At 41.2% G+C, this 23,639-nt stretch overlaps 1 protein-coding gene and 1 non-coding gene across 2 annotated transcripts in view; both read right to left on the bottom strand.

Annotated features, from left to right (window-relative positions):
- Positions 1–20,008, bottom strand: part of AGBL1 (ATP/GTP binding protein like 1) — a 401,609-nt gene extending 381,601 nt beyond the window's left edge. Inside the window, exons 1-8 of the mRNA XM_017509472.2 lie at positions 19,774–20,008; positions 18,781–18,848; positions 13,952–14,068; positions 12,133–12,713; positions 10,521–10,604; positions 9,516–9,602; positions 6,487–6,635; positions 5,189–5,276 (exon numbers count right to left, since the gene is read on the bottom strand). Coding sequence (XP_017364961.1) covers positions 5,189–5,276; positions 6,487–6,635; positions 9,516–9,602; positions 10,521–10,604; positions 12,133–12,713; positions 13,952–14,068; positions 18,781–18,848; positions 19,774–20,008 — 1,409 coding nt within the window. The remainder of the gene's footprint in view (positions 1–5,188; positions 5,277–6,486; positions 6,636–9,515; positions 9,603–10,520; positions 10,605–12,132; positions 12,714–13,951; positions 14,069–18,780; positions 18,849–19,773) is intronic.
- LOC119468360 lies at positions 779–887 on the bottom strand. Its single transcript, XR_005197020.1, has one exon. It is a non-coding gene; the product is annotated as a U6 spliceosomal RNA (small nuclear RNA).
- Positions 20,009–23,639: the final 3,631 nt, after the last annotated feature.

Consider the following 23,639-nt stretch of genomic DNA (forward strand, 5'->3'; position numbering starts at 1 on the left):
CCCATGTTAAACTGTTCCCATGTACTTGCTTTGTATGGAAAGCCCTTTCCATCTTTCTTATTTAGTGAAGTCTTACTCCTTCAAGATTCAACTCAAGTGTTTCCTCCTTCAGGAAGCCTTCCCTGATAGTGGCCTTATCACTCGTCCTCTCATGACCAATACTTTATGGCAGGGACCTGCTTATTCATTTATCCTCATGCTTCCCACATTGCCTGGACATAGCAGCTATGCAGTTAAAATTTATACAATAAGTGGACCTAAGACTCCAGGAGTAATAATTAGGATGCTCAATGTATTTTATTTCCAATCTTAATGGCATCCTTTCAAGGTGAGTATTAATTATTATACACATTTTACAGATGGAAATTAAGGCTCACAGAGGTTAAGTGTCTACGGGAATTCCACACAAATACAGTAAACAGGATTCAACCCCAGTTGCAGGCTTAGCTCAGAAACTAAGATTTTTTTTATATATATATCACCTGCTTCTTAGGAATGGATAAAAAAGAACAAGATGTCTTATGCCCAATGTAGCAAGTAAGAATCTGAAGTTTTAATCTTCATAAATCAGAGCTCTCGATGAACTTAGAGTTTAAAATAACAGAAAAAAAAGTGTAAAATAATTCAGATGAGAGCTAATAAAATGATCCATATACTATGATTTTTTATCATTGGTATTTGATACAATTAAGATGTTTTTACTCATTATTAAAAATAATTGATAGCATTCATTGAACACCTACTGTGCACCAGACACTGTTCTAATCTTTTTTTTTTTTTTCCAATGGAACACTTCACGAATTTGTGTGTCATCCTTGCGCAGGGGCCATGCTAATCTTCTCTGTATCGTTCCAATTTTTTAGTACATGTGCTGCCGAAGTGAGCACTGTTCTAATCTTTACATGTGTTTTATCTCATCATTTTATCTTCAAAACGCTTCTATTACGTAGATACCATTATTACCCCATTTTAAGATGAAGCATCTGAGGTTAAAGAAGTTGGTCGAATTTGCCCAAGGTCACACCATTCATAAGTGGTGGAAGTTTCAGTCAAAGAACTTCCCCTCTCCAATCTGTTCATCTAGGTGGAGAAGCAGCCTGGTGAAAATCAGGTGTGCTCTTGACGATTAGCTGGATCCTATTGGTCATCTGGGGTCAAAGATGACCTGGGCAGGGAACATCCAGCAACTTCACAGCTAAAAGGATTTTTGTTTGCTCTTCTATTCCCTGAACCATTTATCTTTGGAAGAATCTGCAGTTTTATCATCATAAAGACTTCAATGAAGCAAGGAACGAAGTACACAAAGGCATAGTTATGAACTCAGGCTATTTTCATTTGTACTTAAAAATATGCTGGAAAGTCATTTTTTTTCCAGTGGGTGCATAACATAAGCAAATGCCATGATGGAGAATGGATTAGATAATCTTATCATGACAATGGCTCAGTTTAACAAGGTGCATCATTTCACTTAACAGGATCTAATAAGGCAGAGCAGCCAAGCTGCCAGGCTTCCCTGTGTCTGCAGCGTTTCTAATATTCCATATAACACCAAATCTCTCTCCGGAGATCCCGCGGAAGGATGTGTGATGGCAGAGCTCTTGTGTGACATTCATCTTCATGAGTGAGCTGTTCCATCTCCTCTCACGAGCGGAGATAAACGTCAGAAGAGATCAGCCGTTGTGTATTACATGGCCACTCTAAGCGTGCAGCTTCCCTCCCTCTGCCCTTCAGCACCAAAATTACTTTAGACCAGAGCTGGGAGAGAATTCAAAAAGGTGGGAGGCTGTGTACATTAGAGGAAGGAGCAGACCACAGGAAACTAAATAAAAGATAAACTAAAAGGGTCCTGGCTTCCTTTTATGAGAGGCAGGGAAAAATGAATCTGCCCATTACTATTCCTCCTTCTCGAGAGGCATTTTTTATTTTCCAGCCTACTGGTCTTCAAGGTGGGGAAGAGCAGGGTGTGGAATAGAAGGGGTAGAGGTGTTCTGGGGCTGGGGCAGAATGATCAACTGACCACAGGCAGAAAATATCAGAATTTCTCCTTAAAATGACTATTATCTAGATAGTAACAAAGAAATTAAGTTGTCTACTGTTTAATATGGGGATTGGCATGGCTGTCTCGATGTCAACCTAATGTGATGGGTAATTATAAAACAGAAGATGAAGGTGCAGCAATCTATCCACTCATCACTGTTGTATTGCAGGGCTGGAGTATGAAAAACACATTAAATTCTGCATCTACGGTTTTTATATGTTAGTTAAGTATCGATGGTTGCATGGGAGAGGTCTCCAGGGGAAGAAATGGGAACAGCTAGCTCCCTTTCTTTTTCTTTTGCTTTTAGCTTCTGGCAAGGTATTTAAGTTTCTAGAAGCTTACTCTGATTTCCAGATTATATTCTAAATTAAACTAAACCTCGCAAAATAGACAATTACTTTTTAAAAGAAAACCTGCTTAGAAGTCATCTGTAGATGGTAACATTAAATTGCAATCAAAATGACCAGAAAATGGCAGCATGGACATGGCCTACCCCAATATTTTAGGTCTTTTGGGGTAATTCTGATTTTTGTTAAAATAATCTAATCAGATCTAGAAAGCTAATCAAAATTCCTCAAAATTACCAAAAAGACCATTTATAGCTATACCTAATGGTAAACTCCATGGCAAAATTCTAGTGTGCCAGGAGCTATAAATAGCATAAAGATGTAACCATAAGGTAGACATAAACCATTATTTGTTTCATCTTTTTCTCCTATTTTAAAACTCTTTTTTGTATGTTTTCTTACGTGCGTAATACATTAGTATAGTCAGGCATATACACTTTTTTAAAATGCATAAACTAATCTAGTAAGAACACATACACACATATCTGGATTACTGACACATTATCAACATAGTTTGGAGACTTTGCATCTGATGACGACTGGCCCCACAGAGTAGTCAGCCCACATCCTTCACCGCTCATCATTGTTGTCAAGTTCAACTTCTGAGAGAAAATGCAAATGCAAACCCCATTTCTTCTGAATGTTCTTTTTCCTTTCACCCTTCCATATCCATACTCAGGTACCTCAGCTCACAGTTCTCCCCACAAGGAGCACCCTGGCATCCTCTTAAAACATGGCACCATACCTGGGACTTGAACAGCATTCTAGAAATAGAGCATCGTTTCTCAAGATATATTAGAGACAAGGCAATAGGAAAGTAAGGTTCTCCCAAATTAACAACAAGAGCTAATACAGGCAGGAGAGAAGCAAAGAACTCTTCTAAAGCAAATCAACTCAAAGATCAGGATAGGTAAATAGGGAGAGAGATATTGTATAATCTAAGGCATCATTTTATAATTGAGAGATGTGTTCTAATTTGTGACTGAATAGAGATGACACAGATCTATCCTGTTGTTACATCACATTATTGGAAATATGGTAACACGACATGGTGCATAATTATAAAACAAACCACATTACAATGTAGCAATCTTATCCATTCATCTCTGTTGTATTCATGGCTGGAGTATGAAAAAGGAATTACATTATACATTCATGGTTTTTTTCTTACCCCTCTGTTACTCTTTAATCATATAATAATTGTCTTGTTAATAGATCTAAAAGCTATCAGCATTGGTTCTCCTTAGGTCAAAGCTGAGCTTTTGAAAGTGTGCTTCTTGCTTCTTTTGAGAAATATGTGGGTCCCCTGAGCCTTCTTATTCCATAGTTCCAAGAGGAGCATCCTCCAATAAGACATCTATGCATCCCATTAGGAAATAATGTAAAATGTTATGTTTGTCCAATCTCTTACTAACTTTCAGGTCCAAGCCACCTTTAAGCTGGATCTTCCACATTTCCTGGGAATAACTATTTTCAGAGAACACTAAAAGTCATTCTTGACACACCAAGGTCCAAACGTAGGTTTTCATATTTTTTTCTTGCAGTTGCAGGCTATCACCTTGAGGTGATTTTTAATCTAAATCTCTCTGAACCGTAAGAAAGGTCCTGAGAGTCTTCAGATAGGTGAGCCGGAGAGCAGTTGCCATTTAGGTGAATGGAAAACCAACAAAGTCATAATATGTTGCAATTTTTCTAAAGGATGTAAAAAAATACTCTTCAGATTCATATCCTAATAGATCAGGGATTGAATACTTCCAACTCTTTTATTATAGGCTGCTAGTCAGCCTGGCTCTGTGTCCTGCAGACTGTCATTATCTCTATGGCGATTTTTGCCTTTGTATCTGATACAGCAACAAGATTCTTGACCTTTCCCATCCATTAATACTCCTATCCTCAAAGCCTCAAAAGCCAAGAGGCATAAGGGTATATTCTGTTTCTTTTCAATAGTGACAACTGCCCTAAACTCTAAAATGTCTGATCATACTTTTTTCTTAGAGACCTCTAGTAACTTCAGAAAGAGATGAAACTTACTCTATTTAAAAAAGCAAGCACTCCTCTCCCAGTTTTTATAAGAAACTAGCACTGAACTAATAATTAATTACATATATTCTACGTCTCATAGTAATTCCTATCCTTATTTTCTTTTAAATTTGAATCGTATTTTTCATCTGAAGAAAATGTACACATAAGCAATCTAGACATCTAGAATGCATTTCTTTCATCAAAATCTATGGAGAGTTTAAAGTTCATCATAACTTTGCAGGATAAATGGATGACACTGGCAACCGATCAAGGATTGAAGATGAATTTTGAAACTCCTCCCTTTTTTATTTATTTATTTTTTTCACAAAATCACCTTGCTGTGGGGAGGAGTGACTTGCATGTATTTATCACCCTCTTGTACTTTGGAAAACTAAAGCACAGGGTAGACAGGAACAAAATACAACACCTCAGACATTTCGCTCTCTGGGTTCAGCACACACAGGTAAGGCTTGACTCACTAATCACAGGTAGACTCTCTATGGCTGCTAATACCTAACAACAAGATCTAAGAGTTTAATGTGGTTAAATGAAGATACACTATCTTTCAGCAAATCCAAAGGTATTTCTTGAGGTCTACTGTGGGTGCCAGTGTATATGCTTATACCTCTGAAGGTCAGGGCACTGGACATTGGGACAGAGTGACAACAAGTTTAGCAGACAAGCACAGATTGCTGATGTTTATAAGATCCATATGGAAAAATAGGAAATTGAGAGAAAATTACAGGACAGAGAAAAGGAAGCTAACAGCACTCTAACTTACTCGTAATAACATATTTCATAGCCTGTCCGTATCCAGGTGGGTCTGCCAAGAAGAGCCTCCTTCACGGAATACAGGGTGGGCTGCATCCCTACACAAAATCAGAAAAGGAATTAATCCATGAGGAAAAGAGAGTTGTTCTGGGCCAAATAGGGACCCTCAAAGATACATAGGTCTTAACCCCTGGAAGTTATGACAGTTAGCTATATATGGCCAAGGGGATTTTGCAGATGCGATTAAGTTAAGGTTCTTGAGATGGTGTGATTATGAGAGGGAGGTTTCATAAGGACACAAATGTCCTTATGAGAGGGAGGCAGAGGGAGGTTTGACTATAGAAGAGATGCGATGTGACTGAAGCAGAGTGAGATTTGAAGATGCAACACTACTAGCTTTGAGGATGAAAGAAGGGGCCGTAAGCCAAGGAATGTAGGGCATGTGATTCTACAAGCTGGAAAAGGAAAGGAAATGGACTTTCCCCTGGAATCTCCAGAGGAAACATGGTTCTGCCAACACCTTGACTTCAGCCCAGAGAAAATGATTTTGGACCTCTGAACTCCAGAACTGTAAGAGAACAAATTGGTCTTGTTTTAAACCCCCAAGTCTGTGACAATTTGTTACAACCGCCATACAAAGCGAATATAAATGCCAAGATTCATATTTTCTCTTCTCATACCCACAAGAATCTGTTCACTCACCACAAAGTACAGGCAGTATCCTGAGCTTGGACCTAGACACCTGGGAATACTTATTCCTCATTCAAAGCCACCCAGTAAATTAGCATATGATGTATGCAGAATTTCCATTCCTCGAAATATTCGAAATAAATGCAGGCTGCTAGTCACCTTTCTCTCTTTAATATCTCCTCCAAAATGGCAATGGGTATTCGGGAGAATTTAAACTTCTTCAAGAGCTTTCTGAGAATGTAAATCAGTGTCGTCCAATTGGATTTTATTGTTCTCCTATCTAGTGACAAGCAGGTCAAAATAATTGCTCCTATGGGACTTAGGAGACGGAGAGGAGGAATAAATGATAGAACTCACCAACCTCAAAAAATTCAAGGTACAGCAAAGGAATCCGGAAGCAGAGGATATTACATGTGCAGAGTGAGGATGCCCACCCTCCCCCCTAAAATAGTAGCGTGCCGCTGAGGGCCACTGCCTGCCTGCCACACCTGGGAACCCAAAATTCCACCCAAATTCAAACCCTCTGAGCCCATGCAAGGCTCTTTGAATCCAAACAGTCAAGAAATCATTTCATTCCTGGCATGCTGGGGAAAGCCCCTGCTCCCCAAGAGTTCATACCATAATTAAACTGACTGTTGGGCTTCTCGCAGTTGATGATGTTGAAGCGGTAAGGGATGGCCGCCTGCATACCGCTCACCCGGAAGTAGAACCACTGCTGGTGCTGGGTGCTGTTCACGTCCGCATTGACCAACAGGTCATACTCGAACCTGTAGATCAGAAGCAAGGCTGGAGGGTTGTCCGGAAAGACTTTAAGGTAACCTTGAGACACTGAGAAGCTACATGCTTCAGGTTCTGGGCTATATAGATCTAACCCCCAGGATCTCAGCTAGCTGGTGACTTATACTGTTTATCATCCTGATATCACAATATTGGGTACAGGTTTTGGAAATTTGTGGAGGTGAGGGGGCTTCTTTGTATTAGAAGAGTCAATTACACAGTAGTGTATATTTTTAAATTTTTTAAAAAAATTATGGATACACAATAGTTGTACTTATTTATGGGGTACATGTGATATTTTGACACAATAATACAATGCGTAATGATCAAATCAGGGTAACTGAAATATCTATCACCTATTTAACACTTCTTTCGTGTTAATAACATTCCAACTCCAGTCTTTTTATTATTTGAAAATATTAGCATATATTTGTATTGAACTATAATGAAGTTTTTATCTAGCTAGAAAAAATGCAAGTGTGCTTTATACCAGAGAAAATTCAACCTCATCCGGTTTGGATACACCATTGCTATTTGATGATCAGCATTACTTTCGAGCCTCAATTTCCACATCTGGAAAATGGAAGTGTCTAAACTTTTGGTGCTATTTATAAAACTCAAATAACTAGTAAATATAAATCCCCCAGCAAAACAACAAACATGAATTACACGAGTAATGCAGGGGTTGTTCCATGTTCATTGTGATGTAACTTCTATGCTATAAAATACACACATTTTGCATATACAGCTCAATGAATTTATTTACATCTGAAACCACTTGCATGACTACTACACAGATATCGGAAATTTCCAGCACCCCAAGAGGACCTCAGGGATCATACCCTCATCGCTGTATCTCCAAAGGTTATTATTTTTCTGATCTCTAGCAACAGAACTAGCAATGTACTTTTGACTTAAACATTATCAGGATATTTTATTTTTAAAAATGTTGTTCCGTCCTCTTGGTATTCTCTTTGAGTTGCTCTTCTGAAAAGGATAATGTTTTTGCCCCAATGCATTCATATTCTCCCACGTGGGACCCCTAGTGAATGGCTTTGTGTAGTGAGATTTACGAAAGGCTATAGCATGGTACGAGACAGCTGCAGAGCAGAGCTATCTGATGAAGTCCAGCCCTCACACTGTCGCTGTGAGCACCATACTCTAACCACTGAACCACCACCCAATACATGAAGCATAACCCCCCGAGTGGCACTCACAAGAGCTACTTGGAAAGGCTATGATCCTCAAATTGTCTGCTACTCCCACAGTGCTCTCTCCAAAAAGTAATCACAAAAATTCCTTACCCATGAATAGGTTTGTTTACTGTCATTTCTCTATAACCCTGGTCATAACTGATGAATTTAGGATTTTACACTCTGGTCCAAGGGAAATGTATAGAGAAAAAGACCTGAGCGGGCCCAGCAGCTTGGGCACATCCTGATCTGATAACTGTCCCACCAGGAGACTCATAATCAGGTCTCCTCTCCTGGATCCTTTGAACATGATACCTGGAGAGAAGGAAGAGTCAAAATAGGAGCTACAGGAAGAAGTGGAAGCTAAGCCGACAACCCAGAGAAGGCTGAGAATGAGTCTTGACATGATTGTCTTTCTCGTGTTTAGCCTGATTCGGTAAACTTGTCTCTGTATGTTGGGCTTCCTTCAGATATTTTATGTACAAAAAAAAGGATCACCCTTCACCTCCCCCAAAAAGGAAAACCTTCAAAAATGAATCCTCAGGTGGATATAAAGGAGGTCCCAGCTACACTGAGTTCTGAGCTCCAACCATGGTGAAGATGCATCACCCGCCTATGGGTGAGAACATGCGCTGTTTGATTTTCTGTTCTTGTGTCAATTTGCTGAGAATGATGGTTTCCAGGTTCATCCGTGTCCCTGCAAAGGACACGAACTCATGGTTTTTTAGTGCTGACCATGTGTCACGTACTACTAAAAGAGTTTTAAGCGTATTATTTAGCTCTCATGAAATCCCTAAGAAGTAGGTGCAATTATTGTCCTCATTTTGTGAGCAAGGAAATAAAGGCATGGAGTGAGTTAGGAAACCTGCTCAGTCTCCTGGTTGGAAGGTGGTGAAGTGGCCCTGGTGTCCGTCTATGGCCACCACACCATTATCTGTTCTGGACTGCTTTTTCAGAAGTTCACCCATAGAAGTCGAATCATATATGTTGTCTTTTGGTATATGGGAAATATATCCACACTGCTATAATAGAAAGAATTTTAACATAGTGAAAACAGAAGTCTCTTCTGAAACTGAAAAAGAATTAAAACTCATTTGTGTTTTATTTCCTTCCTTTTACTTTGTACAGCCCTAGATTTTCCTTGGCTGTGATATCCGTCTCTACCGAGAGCCCATCTGTAGGTTCTGCTAGAGAGCACGGTACTGCATCTTCCCTTGAAGGCAGGATGGTTCACCTCTCTCTGGGAATCTCATGATTTGCCACCTAAGGAATGAGAGCAACAGGCGTGGCGAAGTTCAGGAATAGCAAGCCCATGTGCCCTTCCACGTCAACAGAATCAGCCTTGGCATCAAAGTGCTCTCAAACCCAACTATGGACCCATTACTTGAAGCATAAGACACATTAATAACAGTTCACTTCTACTGAATGGCTCACTCAGCTATGATACCCGTGAGTTCCCTAGTGGTGTACTAGTGAATGTTTAACAAATGACTCTCTGTGACGAAAACCTTCACTTGTACCATTTGCCAGTTTTTATGATATAAATATTCCCACCATGGCTGATTTCAAGCTACCAATGTGAGGTCACTAGTCACTGAACAGAGCGTGGGGAAGAGACAGTGACAACATGCTTTCATGAACTGCGAAGAGATACCCCCTGTGATTTTCCTTACTTACTCACGCACGTGGATGGCTTTGCGAAGGTTTCCTGATTCAAATTTGGAGAAGAACTTTAAGCAATTGGAAGCACTATCTTGCAAAGGCCTATAATGAAATAAAGAACATGTGAACATATGTGTTATGGCTACTCTTGAAAACAGGGTGATGATTCTTAAAGATAAGCTTTCTCTTATAGATTTTTTTTATCGCATTTTTGGTTTTGGGGTACATGTGAAGAACATGCAAGACTGTTGCATAGGTACACATATGGCAGTGTGGTTTGCTGCCTTCCTCCCCATCACCTATATCTGCCATTTCTCCCCATGCTATCTCTCCCCAACGCCCCACCCCCTGCTGTCCCTCCCCTATTTCCCCCAGAGAGACCCCTCCCTGTGTCCATGTGTTCTCATTGTGATGCTCCCCTCCCTATGTCCATGTGTTCTCATTGTTCAACACCTGCCTATGAGTGAGAACATGCGGTGTTTGATTTTCTGTTCTTGTGTCAGTTTGCTAAGAATGATGGTTTCCAGGTTCATCCATGTACCTACAAAGGACACGAACTCATCATTTTTTAAGATCTTTTTTTTTTTTTTTCTTTTGAGACAGAGTCTTACTCTGTTGCTCAGGATGTAGTGCAGGGGCATGACCTCAGCTCACGGCATCCTCCACCGCCCGGGTTCAAGCAATTCCCCTGCCTCAGCCTCCCAAGTAGCTGGGACTACAGGCACACACCACCACACCCAGCTAATTTTTTTGTATTTTAGTAGAGATGAGATTTCAACCACGTTGGCCAGGATGGTCTCAATCTCCTTACCTGATGATCCACCCGCCTCGGCCTCCCGAAGTGCTGGGATTACAGGCGTGAGCCACCACGCCCAGCCTCTCTTACAGATCTTTAACCTGAATTTCCATCATGCTGTGTTTAGGAGGAAGAGTAGATTACTAACAGCAAACATGTCTATTCTCAGGCCATTAACAGAATTCTCCAGGTCCCGCATTCCTCAGATGCACAAGTCTACCTACCAAGGCTCATCTAAACTGAAGACAACTTTATTTATAACATCACTTGGCTGGATGAGCCTCCGAATATCCTCAAATATCCTGATCCTGAAAAAGAAAATTGAAAACATTTTAAGGGTCAGCCTTCCCTCCTTAGCTCACTCATCCTATAATCACCTGGGAAGAACTCTGGGAGTCATTGGAGAAATATGAAGGCACAGAGAAGTTTAATAATGCCTCAATCTTGAGCTCAGAGAGTGCAAATAGCCCTGCCCTCCTTCTTTCTCTTCCTTCATCAAAAAATAAAACTGCACTGAGAAGTAGGAATGTAGGAATTGCAATGTTAGATTTTGGTTATCACTACATCGGTAGTAATGTGAGAATTCTTGGCTTAAAGAATTGTATCAAAGGCACTTGAGTTAGGGGACTTTGGAACTTTTCTAGCTGTGAGAATAAGAGGGTAGTCTGCACTGGGGAAGTCTGAAGGAAGACATTAGGATTATTAGCTGCTAGCGTCTTCAAGGTTTGGGAGGCTCCAATAAGCCTCATACCCTTGTGCAATTTATGTTCCTTGGGCTCTGCCTGATCCAACAGGCTGAGGTCATTCTTCTGTCTAAGAAACACCAAAATCTGTGATATTTAACTGAGAGAGGGAAAGAAAGCTTAGGAGGTCTTTCAGATTACCATCGGAATTTCCAACCCAGTCCATAGGAGAGGCATGAGAGAAGGCTGGGAAAAGTCAGGCATGAGGTCTGGGCTTAGAGGGAAGATGTTCTATGCAGGGGTGAGATGGCGCTACAATGGCCCTTGTGGTCAGTTTCTCAAAAACATGAGCATGTCAGATAAAGTGCAGGGGGTAGGGTGGGAGATGTCAGTCAGGACCCAAGTGGGAGCAGTCTGGGGGTCTCCCTCCTATCAAGAGAATAATTTCTTTCTGGTCTGCCCACTTTGCTCCATTGACTTGGTATGTGTATACATTTTTTTTTCAAGGAAAATAATATTTCCTTTGCCTTTAGCAGTTTTCATTTTATTCTCAATATGCTGAGTCATAGGTAAAGCTTCCTTTCCTGCCTTCTGGGAATAATCTGTCATCCAGTGTTTCTTCCCTGGAGAAAGTCTTTTCCATCCCCTCCTCTGTGAAGCAGCAAAACTGCTCCAAACCAAGCCAGGGTCCATCAAAGCTGGGGCTGTGGAATGGAGGCACACCACCTTCTTTCCATTAGCAAGAGATCTCATACCAATTTGCGGTAAACAAGAAAAAAGGTCCCAAATAATCAGCTCTTGGTTTTTCTGAAAACCTACTTTTGAGGAAGGAGCCCAGGATTTGGAGAAACAGCATGATCTTCCTTTGTGACAGTGGTTTGCAAGGTAAATAGGATAAGGAGTTGTATTAGATGTATTCAAGGAAGTTTTCATCAGAAAATGCATGCCTACCACTACCCCACATTTGATCCTGAAATGTCCTTGCAGGGAAGAAAATTTGGGTGTTTGGCCAAAGTTTCCCAACAGGCTTTACCATGTTCCTGATTAATGCCCACTTTTCTATAGATAATAGAATTATCTGTACAAACCATTCCACTTATCAAATTACCAAAGAACAGAAAAAATAGAGCTCCCAAGTCAGCAGCACCATCACCTTTGGACTCCCCATTTGCGTTCCAACATGGGCTGGGTGGCAGGAGGGGGACAGTGTCCCCAGAGATCAGGAAATGCCATCATCTTGAAGTCCACCACAGAGCTGGTTCTTCTGGCTTTGGCCATATAAAGATAGGGATCGTGGAAAGGGACACGCTTCGGCTGTGTCTGCAGAAGCTTATCCATTACTTGGACAGTTTCTGCAGTCCTACTGGAATTGGAGAAGGAGGCATCCATCCTTTGGCAGAAAACTGCATCTACGTCCCAGGCATCCGCTTTCAGGGAATCCTGAATGTCAGAGATTTCACTTTCAGAAGAATCTCTCCCGAGATGATTGGATTGCACATTTTGGTACGGGTTCACTACAGGCTTTCCTTTGGATCCCAGATGCGCAGTGGACCTTCCCGCCTTCACCATACACAGAAGAGGTGACCGGACAGCATCTTCTCTTTCTTGCCCACAGGAACTTTGGTCCTTGTTGAAGCAATGCTGCTTTGAGGAGGCAGCCGTCGGAATGTGGTGGTGATTGGCAAACTCAGTCTTTTCAGGGTTCAAATCATCTCTAGGTTTGGACTCCAGTTCCTTCAGGTTCAAAATGGAATAGGATGTGTTAGTGTGACCTTCCAGATAGGGAGCACAATTTGATCCCTGTCCTTACTCTCTGGGCACAGAGCTAAGCATAAATCCTGTGAATTTGGAAGCTTTTTCCAAGGTCAACTAAGAAAGACTAACATTCAAGAGTCAAATAAATAACAGAATCAAAGAAACTCACTATGTTTGGAAGGGGCTTTTGGTGGGTCTAGTCCAATGGTATTTGAATGTCTTCTTCAAGATTCCCACTAAATTATAATCTGGTTGAAAAACCATTATTTATGGGGGCCTCACTGCACCCCAAGGCAGTACCTTTCACTTGAGGATAATTCAGCTTATTTGAAAAAAATATTTATACTACACTGAAATTTCCTTTCCTAAAACTGTTTTTACTGATCGCTGCCTGCTTTCTGAAGTCAAATAGAATATATTAACTCCCTTCTGTACACGTGACTTAGCTTATACCCTTAGATGTAGCCAAATTCATGATTTATTTCTAAGAGCCATAAGAAAATAATGGAGATCAAAAAGCAAGTCTAAAATATTCATGGCAGCAACTAGACACAGAATTACCATCACCGGGTCTAAGGTTCTCAATTTGTTTCTAACTGACAAAGAAAGCCTGAAATCAGGATGTCCACTTCAAAAAAGCCACCTAGGACAATTTCCCCACTTTGGCATGAGAACAATGAAATCATCATGAATTTTTCTTTGTTTTTCATTGCATGGGGGCAGGGTGTGCTTACACAAATTTAGATGGTATACCCTATTGCATACTTAGACTACATGGTGTAGCCTACTGCTCCTAGGCCACCAGCCTGTACAGCACGTTAGCATACTGAACACTGTAGGCAATAGTAACACAATGATATTTGTCTGTCTAAACATAAAAAGATGTAGTGAAAATACAGTCTTATAATCTTATGGGACTATCGTGGTGTATGTTGTCGATCATCAACGTAAACGTCGCTATGCAGCACATGACTGAGTATCCATCCTGAGCGTGAGTGTCAGATTGAAGAGCCCTTGCATACATCCTAACTTTTTCCCATTTTTGCCACCTTTTCCCAATTTTGTTTAGCATTTTGCTTTTCTCTAAGGAAGAGCCCAGAAGTATATAGCTAATGATGAGCAATGCTTTCCATCCGGACACCCTGGTTTGGCCTCCCAGGATCTGCAAAGAACCCATCATACAACATCAAAGATCAGAACCACAGCACGGGTCCTACCTCAGAGCTGCAGGAGAGCTCAGGACACATCGCCCCATACTGCATCAGCTCCTCTTCCGGCCGGTCCAGACCAGGTTTGGAACTCAGCTTGTCCACATCTGTTTCCAAGTCATCATCCTACAAGGAATATTCATAGAAGAGGTTACAATCAGGAAATTCACCCTGAGAAGCATCAAGACAAGATACGTATGTGCTTCTTCAGAATCTTAGGACGTGGTTTTCTAGCCTCTAAATTACAGCACTAGCTTAACCAGTGAAGAATTTGTTATGCCGGATTGTATTTTTAAAATAAAAAGAAGATAAACAACTTGTCTCAGCATGTATGTCAGTATTTATCAGCCTTCATCAGAAGTAAAAATTTGTATCAAATGATATAAACTAGATAATCAGTGAAACACATGATGGAATAAATTCCTTATTTCATCACCACTATCATCAACTTCATTGTAATTACTGTCACTCTTTATCTATCGTTGTCATTTAGGTTTGTCAATCTTTTCACAAACATTTCATCAGTACCTACTGTGAGCAAGTACGCTTCTAGGTATTGAGGTTTCAGTCATAACAGAACAGACAAACGTCCATGCTTCCATGGAATTTGCCTTTTAGTGAGAAAAGAAAAACAGTAAAGAACAAAGTAAACAAATGAATAAGTTAATTTTCAACAGGGATAACTGCCCTTGAAATGATGAAACAGACTGATATGACTAAGGCTGAGGAACGAGAGCCTGTTCAGATTCGGAGACCTGAGGAGGACTCACAAGGAGGTAATGTTTCAACGGAAACCTACATGACAAAAAAAGCCAAGGACGTGCAGGCCTAGAAGTGAATTACTAGCAGAAGGAAAAGCTGGAATTTGCTTTCAGAAAGAAGGTGGCTGATGCATACAGATTAAGAGGAAGATGGCAGAAGACGAGATTTGAAAAATAGGTAGGAGAGAAATTATATCGATCCTCACGAGATCTGGGGAGGAGCTGGTATTCTCCAACTGCACCTTTATCCCTTTGCATATTTAAAAGTTTACCAAGGCACCGCCAGTCTTTTGCTTATTGGATTGAACAATCCCAGGTACTTTTTTTTTTATTCTCGATAGATCATCATTTCAAAACAATTTAATGATGATGGTGACTCTCCTCTGAATACCAAGGGTTGTAGGGTCTCACAGAGAAAAGACACCAGGAATCAACCAGCCCAGTCTCTTCATCTTTCTACAACCTAGGTCAAGTTTCCTTAATGAAAGAGAGGGGAAAAACCCATGCCATGTGTTTTACAAGTATATTTCACTAGTTAAGGAAAAACCTGGCAGTCCTGAAAGGTTAAATTCAATAAATGTGGAAAATAGATGTTTGTATTCCTGATCCAAGGGGGAGAAATGCAATAGTCCATCTATGTTTCACAATTTTTCCCCAAACTTCAAATTAAAAGAAAAGTAATTCCCGTGTGCTTCACTTAATAATATTTCAGGTATAGTACACACCATGATCAAATCCATGACCACCATTCTTGTCCTTTCCAGCTTTATCTATCAGTTTCTGCTTGTCTCCACTCCCTCCACTGCAAACTCAGCCATAGCACAGGGTGGCACTAATGGAAACACAATCTGAAAGGCCACTGGGAAGAATGTCCCCACCAGTAAGGTTGTGCTCCAACCAGTGCATCCGAGCAGAAAAGAGTCATGCAACCCATGAGCTGCAATCTAATTCATTCCACATGTGACTAGGCGACCCACTTAGCCTTAGAGCAGGGATTAATGGACTATGGCCCACTGGTTGTTTTTGTCAATAAAATTTTATTGGAACAGAGCCACACCCATTCATTCATTTGGTCATGGCTGTTTTCTCAGTGCAACAGCAAAATTTAATCATTGTGACAGAGACTATTTCTGACCTTCAAAGTTCTGGAGCTTAGTCTCAGCCAGGTTGCAACTTCCTTTTGTATTTCTTATAAATGGCATTTATACTAATCTGGAGATGGACTTGCTTCTGTGTCATCACAGCATCCCAGGCAGTCCTTTACCAACTGGAATCCTGGTACCTACCTAATCCAGGTAATGCTTTCTGGCTCTTGTTCCATAGGATGGACCTTTTAGACATTGTCTTTTGGCTGCCTTAGATTTGGGCTCACCACTCCACTGAAGGTGGTGATTTTAACACTTAATAGGGACAAACTCCAAGTTCACTAGATGTGAACTCTTTGAAGATAAAAACTACGTCGTCTTATCTGTTTGTGTTTCATGTTAATATACCCAAGAATGCAGCATGTTGCATATGGATCATACCCAAGAAAGTGCCTGAAAGGAATAAAAAAATTAAAAAGAAAGGAAGGAAGAAGGAAGGGAGAGCTTGAATTCACTCTGTTTATCATTCTCTTCTTCAGAGTTTGTCTGAGTCTCATGCTTGTGTATGTGAACAGAGCCCACATCTAATACGTTGACCTTGGCAATTTTCAATCAAAGCACACCACCCTACTTTCCACTCTAATGACCCTTTACAGATAAAAGATCCTCTTAATCGTTCTTTTTAAGAGGCTGGTCTCAATTATTACCTAAGATTGTCAAATGGGAAGGCCACAGGTTTAAGGCCCAGATCAGTTCTGTGACCAGAAATAAAATATGCCTGACTTCTGGTTCACACCTCTGGCAGTAAATGCTGCTGCGTTCCCTGGGGAAAACCCAGTTTTCTGAAGCACCAGTTTCCTTGCTCTTGCTGTGCCTCCAAATCAAGCCCTGACTCTCATGTTCCTCTCCATTTCTACAACTCATGCTCACACTGACTTCTCACCTTCTTGCCTTGGCTTGAAGCCTTTTGATGAACAGTTTTCAAGCCCTTACCAATTTGTCTTGTGCTTCTTTCCCAGTTGAGTTTATTTGCCTGTTTAGGTTTCTCTCTACCCTACCCCTTCATCCTCTGCAGAGCATGGGAAAGTATCTGAATGCCTTCCCTCCCATGCTGTGGGACATCAGGCACTGTCATGCACCCGGTCCCTTCCCATCAGATACATGGGGCGAGTGACACTCGGTATCAGACATTCAGTTATCAAAGAGCAAGCAAGAGGGGAGGGGAAGTGGCATTGATGAATGACTGCAGCAGCACAGTGTTATTCAAATAATTCCGCACATACTCCACAAGCCTGCACCACCAAGCCACAGCAAAGAACCAATTTGCTACCGATGACTTCAGAAATGATTCTATTTATCAACAAAACCCAAAGAACACCAGACGGTCAATAGCAGTCTAAGCCTACAGATGTAGCTAAGAGGTAGTCCGTGTCTGCTGCTGCTACCATCAGCAAGGTCAGTGAGTGTCATGATAGAAAACTCAAAAGCCTCTTTCTTTCTAGACAGATAGGAAAGAAGGAGAGAAAGGAAAGGAGGGGAGAAAACTGATTTTTTAAATTTGAGTTTCATCCCCAGGAAATGTCATAAAAGGCAGCATTTACTTTAATTTACTGAGTCTTATTTTATAGATGATGAAATTAAGAAACTGCAACTTAAAGGAATTTGTCAAAGTGCAAGTCCACCAACAGAAATGGAAACAGAATTATAATTCATAGACAAAGTCTTATTCTAGAGCAGTGGTCCTCAACTAGGGGTGATTCTGGCAAGTCTTAGAGATACTTTTGGCTCATGCCTGGGGGGAAACGAGGTAGGCATTACTAATATCCAGTGGGTGGAGGTCAGCGGTGCCTCCAAACATCATACGATGCACAGGGCAGCCTCCCACAACCGAGAAGTGTCCAGTCTAAATGCCAAGAGTGCCAAGGTCTAGAAACCTTGCTGTAGAAAAACAATCCATAAACTATGTCTCATTGCTTATTTCTGTACATAAAGATTGCTTGGAACACAGCCATGTCCATTTATTTACGAATTGTCTATAACTGTTTTGTGCTACAACAAAGCTGAACAGTTGTGACAAAGACTGTGTGTTCTACAAAGCCTAAAATAACTACTATTGGACTTTTTTTTTTTTTTTTTTAGACAGAGTCTCACTCTGTTGCCCAGGCAGGAGTGCAGTGGCGTGATCTCTGCTCACTGTAACCTCTTCACCTGCCGGGATCAAGTGGTTCTCCTGCCTCAGCCTCCTGAGTAGCTGGGACTACAGGCGTGTGCCACCACGCCTGGCTAATTTTTTTGTATTTTTAGTAGGGGGAGTTCACTGTGTTAGCCAGGATGATCTTGACCTCCTCACCTCGTGATCTGCCTGCCCCGGCCTCCCAGAGTGCTGGGATTACAGGCATGAGCCACTGCACCTGGCTACTACTGGATTTTTTAATAAGAAGTTCACCAACCTCTGTTTTATAGGATAGGCCTTTTTGGGAGGGAGCCCAAAGAGTAGCACTTCTCTGCTGGCCAGGTTGTGCACTGTGCAACTTATGGGAAAACAATTCACAGACTCTGATGTCAGTGGAACTGTACAAGCAACAACCCTATGCAGAAAGGATAAGAAGAGTGACATATGAAGACAGACGAGATCTACTAGAAAGCATCCTGGAAAATCTTTCTAGGGTCTTTAAATGGTCTTATTAAATACACCAACTCCAGGTGTTAAGTGTGTATCTAAAGCTCATATGAATGGAATATCGGTGTCTTAATAAAGGACAGGATAGCCTCTGGCTTTACGAGACATTGTACCAGACCTACCAAGATGAAAATGACAACTTGAAAATCAATAACAGTAGCTGTCATTTATTGAGCATCGCTACCACTGGAGTGGCAGTACTAAAGTAAGTTCTTAAAATTTACACTGGGCTTGGGCAAACATAGGAAGTGATATTTTTCTGTGCATGATGTGAATATGGACATCATTAGAAGCACGGGCTGGTGTACATACTTCCACTTTTCCATCTTCAGAATCAGAGTCTTTGTCCACCTCCTCCTCACCATCATCTTCAAAATCCTCTGGAAGGGGGAAAAGAGGTGAAGTGAGTGAGGTTGCCCCTTTGCCTGGGATTTAGGATCTAGATGTTCATCACACAGTGGTTCTTGCTCCTTCTTCCTCTCTCAAATAAGGGGTGCAATATTAATAACACAAAATCCCAACACACGGGAATACTTATTGGTAGGTATAAATGGTGTACACGTGGGCAAGTCAGGGCACTAAGTTATAAAGTCTAAGCAGCTATCCCACGTTGAATGCAAAATAACTGCAGAATAAAACGACACAGGAATACCACTCTGAATCATCCCATGAAAGTTAGAGGCATTATGCAAAGAGCACAGCCAAAGTTAGAGATCACATACATACAAAATGCGTTATAACTTAAATATGACCTTGATTGGGCCCCTAATTTTTTGATGAAGGACGTTATAGAAGGCATTTTGTACCACTGTGGTAAAATTATGCCTATAGAAAACCTGTTCATACTAGGATCTTTTGACAGGAAGATCTTCCTAGAGATTAAATAATAATACTTTCAAATATTCCAATATGACTAGCCTGGAGTTGTAAATAACAAGAATTTTATTTATATTTCATCCTTAGGGCAAATTAATTCCACCATCAGTCAGTATGCTTCAGAGATTCAATCATGGGATTCTGAATAGACTTTTTTTTTTTAATTAGCTGAGATGACTATACAGCATTTGATAGCTACCAGGCAAAGCACAAACAGTTAATAATGAAGAACAAAATAAGTGAGCTTGGTATTTTCTCACCCTATTTACAAAAATACAAACTGCTTTTTCATCTATGTCTCTAATTAACTTAATGGACAATTATGGGGGACCTATTAAACAACTAATTCTGTTTTCATCCACGTTCCTGGGAAACATTGTCAAAATGCAAAAACTCATCCTAAAGGTCATAGTTACCCACTTATTTTACCTTCAAGTAGATCATGTGGAGGTTCAGACGCGATGCTCCCGGGGACTGGGAAGGCATAGGCACTGCTGGCTGTGACCAAGGGTAGAGGACTCTTAGGGTAGCACTGCCTCAGGATCTGAAGCACCACAGAAATGACGGGCTCCATGCTCTTGTCACCCAGGCAGTTCTGAGCAAAGGGAAGATTATATCGGACGTCGACATCTGGACACAGACCCCTAGCTGTAACGCAGCTCATAACAGTCTCCTAGCTGTATTTCAGCTAACGAATTACACACAGCCTACATGGACAGACCGTAAACAGCCTTAATGTAGAACGTCAAATTTGAACATTCTAACACAGAATTTTGTCTAACGTGGAATCCGCACTTTTCTGTCTCTTGCACATTTCATACACCATTGCAATGAATACGGTCTGAATATAGACTTAAAATTCTTTCAAAGGATGCTGCGCCTAAGGCAAGACATTGCTCAGGATAGCTGGGGGAAGAGGAGGTCGGTCTTTCTCAGCCACCCATGTGTCACTGTGAATTATTGCCTATGTTAGGGAATGAACAGCTGAATTGATAGAAGTCTTGCTTTTCTCTTTCAGCTGTCTTCTGAGGAGAAAAATATTTTTTTAAAAAAGATAAAACATGAAATCAGAAGAAAAGACTAAGTGAATCCCAAGTAACTAAATTAAATTACATGCCTCTTCTCAAAGCCCACAGTGTGGATCCCTCTTGGTACCTTCCCAAATCAGAGAAAAATTGGGTTTGCAGATGTAACATTTTGATACTGATAGAACATGACAAGACCCTTCTTCTCAGACACTGTGAAAAATGTAAGAACAAGTTCACTAAATTGAGAGACAGAGTTGACTATAGTTCAGTTTCTCTTTGGCAAAAACACAACCATTTTCTTCACTATCTCTGTAAATGTTTTGTCTACTGACTTGGTACAGGAAGGTGACTAGTGGGGGCCCCAGTTTGCTATTACCAAAAAGTGCAGCAAGCTCTGAGGCCAATAAGTCACAGAAGTGGAGACGGTGGATGCTAAGGACCCACCTCCGCGCAGCAAGGATGTCTGTGGAGCTGCTGAACTGTGACATCTCTAGACTCAACGTTACAGATACTTCCACGTGAAAGAACATGGAGGGAAAAAATAGCAAAAATGACTGCAAAATATAAGTAAGCCAACTTTTTTCTTTTCTTTTCTTTTTTTTTTTTTTTCCTTTTTTTGAGTCAGAGTCTTGCTCAGCCACCCAGGTTGGAATGCAGTGGCACGATCTCGGCTCACTACGACCTCCAACTCCCAGGTTCAAGCAATTCTCCTGCCTCAGCCTCCTGAGTAGCTGGGGTTACAGGCACCTGCCACCATACACAGCTAATTTTTGTATTTTTAGTAGAGACAGGGTTTCACCGTGTTGGTCAGACTGATCTCGAACTCCTGACCTCAGGAGGTCCACCCACCTCTGCCCCCCAGAGTGCTGGGATTACAGGCATGAGCCACCGTGCCCAGCCTTAAATAAGCCAACTTTCAAAATGAAATGTCTTAATGCAATCAAGACTGTTCTCTCTTCTTCAATGTGCGCCAGTCACACCAATCAGGTGTCCTGAATCAACAGCCTCAGAATGCACAGCCAGAAACACTCTTAGGGGAAAATGAATTCGTTTTGGCTAATTCATTATGGAGGCTAATGAACAGTTGAAGCTGTTTCACCCCTTGATCTGGTCAAACGATCTCAAGAGTTTCATAATGGGAAAACAATAAAACAGAGACTGAAGGAGGAAGCAAGAGGGTGAAGGAGATGGCTTGTCAGAGATAATGTTCTAAGCTCCAACCTTGGTAGACATAGAGCCAGCCCAAGCCAGGGAACTCAGTCAAAAATGCCAGCATTTTGGAACCCAGGTATGTCTGTGATGGTCTTTGATGATAAAAGGTAATCGTGTCTTTTTCTTTGGTGGAATGGTACAAGTGAAAAGTAAGTGAAAGCATGAGGTCAAGTTCAAATGTTCTGAAAAACGGGGCCATACCATGAACTGATTTTGGAGGCTGAGGAAGTATTAAAATCTATAAAACCCAAGGCATTAGGAATCATGCTGTATTTGCTGTCTGCTGCACTATAGGGGAAATACTTATGAATGCAGAGATTGTTAGTTTCAAAGTAACAGAAATTCTTGAATTCATTTGTCAACATTTCCCTCAATGGATAGGTGTGTGCAGGGCCGAGACAAAGTGAGGCAAGGGCATTTGCTTTCAGGCTCCTAGAAGTGCAGAGTTGGTACTTGTGCTATACGTCAGAAAAAGACAAGACTCCAGGAAACAGGATCCTTAAGAACCAATGTCTCAGAATTGGAGGCAAAGGTGAGATTTTAGGCTCCCTTTTCCCATCATTCTCAATAACACATCTGCTACTTGGAAGGGATGATGAAATATGAAAATGCTTAAAACATTCAATGCTTCCGTCACAGTTAACATCTTTGAATTAGCTTTGGAATAATAATTACCCTACTTGCGTGATATATGGGCAGGATAAAGTAAGAGCAAACTGCTCAGGTCCTGGAGCCAGACTATGTGAGTTTTAATCCTGGACTGAAGATTGCTAACTTCATAACCCTGGCAAATTAATAGCCTCCTCTGTGCCACGATGTCTTCTTCATCTGCAAAGTGGAGATAGTAACACAACCTCACTCATAATGTTGTGTGCGAATTAAATGCATTAAGGTAGGCAAAGCGCCTGACAGTAAGCACTTAGAATTAGCTAGCGGGAAGAAAGAAGGCCTCCTTAGTTTCATAAAGTCTCCTAAGAGTCTGCAAGCAGATGCTAGGAGTCACAGCTACTCAGAGGAGAGTCCTGGTAATGACCGCCATGATAACAAAGCAAGGCATTTTAGTGGGAAAGGACTTTGACTAAGAACATGAAGTTCTGGGTTTAAATTCCAGCTCTGCTTCTCTGTAGCCAAAGCCATCAACATCTCCTGCCTAACCTCCTGTAAACGCTCTAAGTCCTCCCCCTACTATCTTTCCTTCGCCTTGTGCCCTCTGATCATCTTTTCCAAATGGCAGCCAGAATGGACCTTTAAAAGCATGAATCAGTTTAATGGGTATAGAGTTTCCATTTTTCAAGATAAAAAGAGTTCTGGAGATGGATGAGTCATAGTGACGCTTGTACAACACTGCTTAACCCTACCAAACTGAACACTTAAAATGGTCATGATGGTGAATTTTGTTGCAGGTATTTTACTACAATTAACTTAAAATTTTTCAAAAATAAAAAAAAAAATGAAAAGCATAAATTGTATCAGGTCAGTCTCCTGCTTGATAGAAATAAAATTCTAATTTATTTTTACGCCCTAGGAAGTTCTACGTGATCTGGCCCTATCCCTTTAATTCTTGTCTTCTGCCCTCTTTGTGCCTGCTCACAAATTGATGGAGGCCAGGAGAGGTGCCTCATGCCTGTAATCCCAGCACTTTGGGAGGCCAAGGCAGGTGGGTCATGAGGTCAGGAGTTAGAGGCCAGCCTAGCCAGCACGGTGAAATCAGTCTTTACCAAAAACACAAAAATTAGCCAGGCATGGTGGTGCATGCCTATAAGTCCAGCTACTCGGGAGGCTGAGGCAGGAGAATTGCTTGAACCCGGGAGGCAGGAGAATTGCTTGAACCCGGGAGGCAGTGGCTGCATTGAGCCAAGATTGCACTACTGCACTCCAGCCTGGGTAACAGAGCAAGAGTCTGTCTCAAAACAAAACAAACAAACAAAAAAGTTGGTGGAAATAAAATTCGAACTCCTCATCATGATTCCAGGAGCTCTAAATGCCCTGGCACTGCCCATGACTCCAACTCGATCTCATGCCTTCCCCTGCACTCACAATGGTCTACCATGTCTG

This window comes from Cebus imitator, unplaced genomic scaffold (assembly GCF_001604975.1).
Source record: "Cebus imitator isolate Cc_AM_T3 unplaced genomic scaffold, Cebus_imitator-1.0 Scaffold416, whole genome shotgun sequence".
In the NCBI taxonomy this organism is placed as follows: Eukaryota; Metazoa; Chordata; class Mammalia; order Primates; family Cebidae; genus Cebus; species Cebus imitator.